The sequence below is a fragment of the Xyrauchen texanus genome, chromosome 24, assembly GCF_025860055.1.
Source record: "Xyrauchen texanus isolate HMW12.3.18 chromosome 24, RBS_HiC_50CHRs, whole genome shotgun sequence".
Lineage (NCBI taxonomy): Eukaryota > Metazoa > Chordata > Actinopteri > Cypriniformes > Catostomidae > Xyrauchen > Xyrauchen texanus.
Window position 1 is genome coordinate 11032262 of NC_068299.1, and position 4421 is coordinate 11036682.

At 36.8% G+C, this 4421-nt stretch overlaps 1 protein-coding gene across 3 annotated transcripts in view; it reads left to right on the forward strand.

Annotated features, from left to right (window-relative positions):
• LOC127617954 (mitogen-activated protein kinase kinase kinase 4-like) overlaps positions 1–4421 on the forward strand; it is a 44144-nt gene extending 39723 nt beyond the window's left edge. The window contains exons 25-27 of one of the 3 annotated variants that reach the window (XM_052090139.1): positions 885–991; positions 2538–2717; positions 3622–4420. In XM_052090139.1, the coding sequence (XP_051946099.1) occupies positions 885–991; positions 2538–2717; positions 3622–3642 (308 nt within the window). In that variant the 3' untranslated portion in view covers positions 3643–4420. Of the gene's footprint in view, positions 1–884; positions 992–2537; positions 2718–3621 lie in introns of all 3 variants that reach the window. The other 2 variants (XM_052090142.1, XM_052090141.1) reach the window with 2 other exon arrangements.

Sequence of the window (4421 nt, forward strand, 5' to 3'; positions counted from 1 at the left end):
CTCTAACCTTTTCTTTTTGCTTTTCTGTTTCAAAAGTTGCTTTTTCTTTGCAATTCTTCCCATAAGGCCTGCACCCCTGAGTCTTCTCTTTACTGTTGTACATGAAACTGGTGTTGAGCGGGTAGAATTCAATGAAGCTGTCAGCTGAGGACATGTGAGGCGTCTATTTCTCAAACTAGAGACTCTGATGTACTTATCCTCTTGTTTATTTGTACATCTGGCCTTCCACATCTCTTTCTGTCCTTGTTAGAGTCAGTTGTTCTTTGTCTTTGAAGACTGTAGTTACAACTTTGTATGAAATCTTCAGTAATTTCAAACTTTGTATAGCTTTCATTCCTTAAAAAAAATGATTGACTGATGAGTTTCTAGAGAAAGCAGTTTCTTTTTTGCCATTGTTTACCTAAAATTGACCTTAAGACATGCCAGTCTATTGCATACTGTGACAACTAAAAAACAAACACAAACACAATGTTAAGCTTCATTTAAAAATGAAGTGCTGTATTTTCACATCAGTAATGTCCTGATTATACTTTGTGATCAGTTGAATGCCACTTTGGTGAATTAAAGTACCAATTTCCTTCTGAAACAGCTAAATCTGTACATTATTCCAAATTTTGGCTGGCCGTTTATGGATTACCTTTATGCTACCTTTATGTCCTTTTGGAGCTTAAAGGTTTTGGACCCCTTTGACTTGAATTATATAAACATGGCATACATCTTTTTGTTCCGCAGAAGAAAGTCAGTCATGATGACAAGGGTTAGTAAATGATGAGAGAATTAACATTTTAGGTTGAAAATGTATTTTAAGCTTTATCAACAGAATATTTAGCGTTTTAATGATTTGCCAAATCAAAACTCTGTTACATTTTCTCTGTTACTTCTAGCATACATGGCACCTGAGGTCATCACAAGAGCAAAGGGTGTAGGTCATGGCCGTGCTGCTGATATCTGGAGCCTTGGTTGTGTTCTAATAGAGATGGTCACTGGGAAGGTAAAGTATATAGTCCTTACTGTAAAGTTTGGTCTTTATGCATGGATTCTTTTTATTTTTTTGGTTTTGCTGCATTATTTGTTAGGTTTGAAAGGGACCTTTTTCTGTAGTGTACTGCTTGAAAACATGTCTGCTCCATAACATTTTCAAGTGAAAATACTTGAAAGGAATTTTCTGAGCTTGCCCACACATGCCTGAACAAACTGAATGTCATGACTGCCTGATATGACTCTTTAAAAAGAAATAAAAGATTTCGACAAATTAAAATGAGACCAGATTCAGCTTAGACAGAGTATTAAAGTTTAAACAGTTTAAGTCAGAAAAATGTACATACACTTTGGTTGAAGTCATCAAAAATAATTTTTAAGATCTCCACAGATTTCATATTAGCAAACAAAAGTTTTGGCAAGTCATTTAGGACATTTACTTTGTGCATAACATGAGTATTTTTTTGAACGATTGTTAACACAGATTGTTTCACTTTTAATTGACAATATCACAATTCCAGTGGGTCAGAAGTTTACATACACCAAGTTAACTGTGCCTTTAAGCAGCGTGGAAAACCTTTAGTCAATTCGCTTCTGATAGGCTAATTGGCGTCAATTGGAGGTGTACCTGCTGATGTATTTTAAGGCCTACCTTCAAACTCCATGCTCCTTTGCTTGAGATCATGGGAAAATCAAAAGAAATCAGCCAAAAATTTGAACTTTTTAGTCATAATGACCATTGTTATTTTTGGAGGAAAAATGGTGAGGCTTGCAAGCTAAAGAACACCATCCCAACTGTGAAGCATAGGGGGGGTGGCTGCATGTTGTGGGGGTGCTTTGCTGCTAGAGGGACTGGTGTTCTTCACAAAATAGATGGCATCATGAGGAAGAAAAATTATGTGGATATTTTGAAGCAACATCTCAAGACATCAGCCAGGAAGTTAAAGCTCAATGACCCCAAGCATACCTCCAAATTTGTGGCAAAATGTTATAAGGACAATAATGTCAAGGTATTAGAGTGGACATCACAAAGCCCTGACCACAATTAGATAGAAAATTTGTGGGCGGAACTGAAAAAGTGTGTGCGAGCAAGGAGGTCAACAAACCTGACTCTGTTAAACCAGTTCTGTCTGGAGGAATGGGCCAAAATTCCAGCAACTTATGGTGAGAAGCTTGTTGAAGGCTATCCAAAATGTTTGACCAAAGTTAAACAATTTAAAGGCAATGCTACTAAATACTAACAAAGTGTATATAAACTTCTGACCCACTGGGAATGTGATAAAAGAAATAAAAGCTGAAATAAATAATTCTCTCTATTCTGACATTTCACATTCTTCAAATAAAGTAGTGATCCTAACTGATCTAAGACATGGAATTTTTTCTATGATTAAATGTCAGGAATTGTGAAAAACTGATTATAAATATACTTGTCTAAGGTGTATGTAAACTTCTGACTTCAACTGTATGTCTTGTAGTACAAATTAGTTTGTGAACTGGAAAACATGTTTCTGAACCAAAAGAAGAAACACCTTTTTTTCCATTCTGTTTGTTTTATACAGAGACCGTGGCATGAATATGAGCATAACTTCCAGATCATGTATAAAGTGGGGATGGGCCACAAGCCCCCCATTCCTGAAAAGCTAAGCACAGAGGGGAAGGACTTCCTGACACACTGCCTGGAGAATGAACCCAAGCGCCGCTGGACTGCCAGCGCCCTGCTTGACCACCCGTTTGTCAAGGTTTGAACATGCTCCACAGAGCTAGTTTCTTCCTTCTGCTGTTTCATGTGCTCACAGGTTTCAGAGAGATGATGTCAAATTTCATGGTGCCAAATTTCCAATCTGTTACATCAATTAACAGACCCCAATCTAGATCCACGCAGAAAAATGTATTCATGTATGTTGACCTTCAGCACTTTTAGGCTTTATTAATTATTATTAATCCAAACGTTTGGATTGTTGAAGTCAACATTGCATGCATTCAGACCGCAACTGGCAGCAACAGTCCAAATTCAAATATGTTTAGTTGCTTGTAGTCTGAATGGCAAAAACAACAAAAAGTATTTTACAAACCTGATCCATATGTGGTTTGAAATCTGTTCAAAAGCGTTGTTTTTGGAAGTAGTCTGATCAGGTTGTGTTTTTGAAATGCCTATAACATTTATATTAAAAGTATTTATATATATATATATATATATATATATATATATATATATATATATATATATATATATAAAATATGTATTTATATATAAAACATATAAACTACATTTTGAGCCGGGGACCTCTGGTTGAGTTGACATGGAATTACACTATACTATCTGAACAACAGATCAGATTTCATCACTTACAAAATTATGGTGTGAACAGTTATTGGATTTCTGTCCAGTGTGAACTAAGCCTTAGTATGTACTTGGTATTACTCTGAATTTGACCAGGTTATCCTCATTGAGAAACTTGTTACACACTTGTAAACAGCAAAAATTAAATGCAGAAACAACCAAATTCACACACACTAACTACCAGTCGACAATGATTTACTAATAAAAGGGTGAGGTAGACACATACCATCATATGCTGTCACCTGATTGGCTGAGGCAATGGAATGACACTCACATGTCAATCTCATGTCTTTTCATTTCAGGTCTGCACAGATGAAGAGTGATCAGGAGTCGTCACGTTTACCAAAATTCTAGCACTACTTCACATGGCATGAAAAGAACTCTGGACTCTCTAATGAAAAGACTGCCGAAAGTAGAAAAGTCTTACATGTACAGTCTCATGAGCAGATGGATTGAAAAGCTTGTTTGGAGAAGAGGGTTTTATTGTACATACTGTAAGAATATGGTTCGGGATTTCTTTGTACAAAGCATATTGTAAAGCTGAAGTTTAATAACCACTTATTGCTGGTAAATGAATTTTGTTGATTGAGTCACAGGGAATACAAGATAAAGGAGACAAAGTACATTAGTTCGAGACTTTCGTAGAAATATGTTCACCTCTGACAGCACAAAGCATCAGAGAAGGGAAGATGGAGGGAGAGTTTGGCAATACGTGGACTGACTGTATGCACAATATCTTTTCACTGAAGAAAGTATACAGACCTTGGACTGATGGTCACAGAGGAGGTTTCAAATTTTTCTTTTTGTTAAAGGTATTTTTGTGTTTATTTTGCCTTACTGCAGAGCCCACTGTTAACAAGTCATATTTAAGCCTATAAGTAGTTGTGCTGCGTCAGCCCAGCCTCCTGCTGGCCAATGGCGTGCCTTTATGATCTGGGTGTAAGAGCATAACCAACCAATGAGAGAGAAGAGGCCAGTCTGACTCCGCCTTCTGCTGCTACACTCGGACAGGTGGACAAATAGAAAATGAGCTAATACACAGGCATCAATGTTGCTGGTTCTCTGCTCCTCCAACAGTGTTTGCAATATTTAAAGAATATTA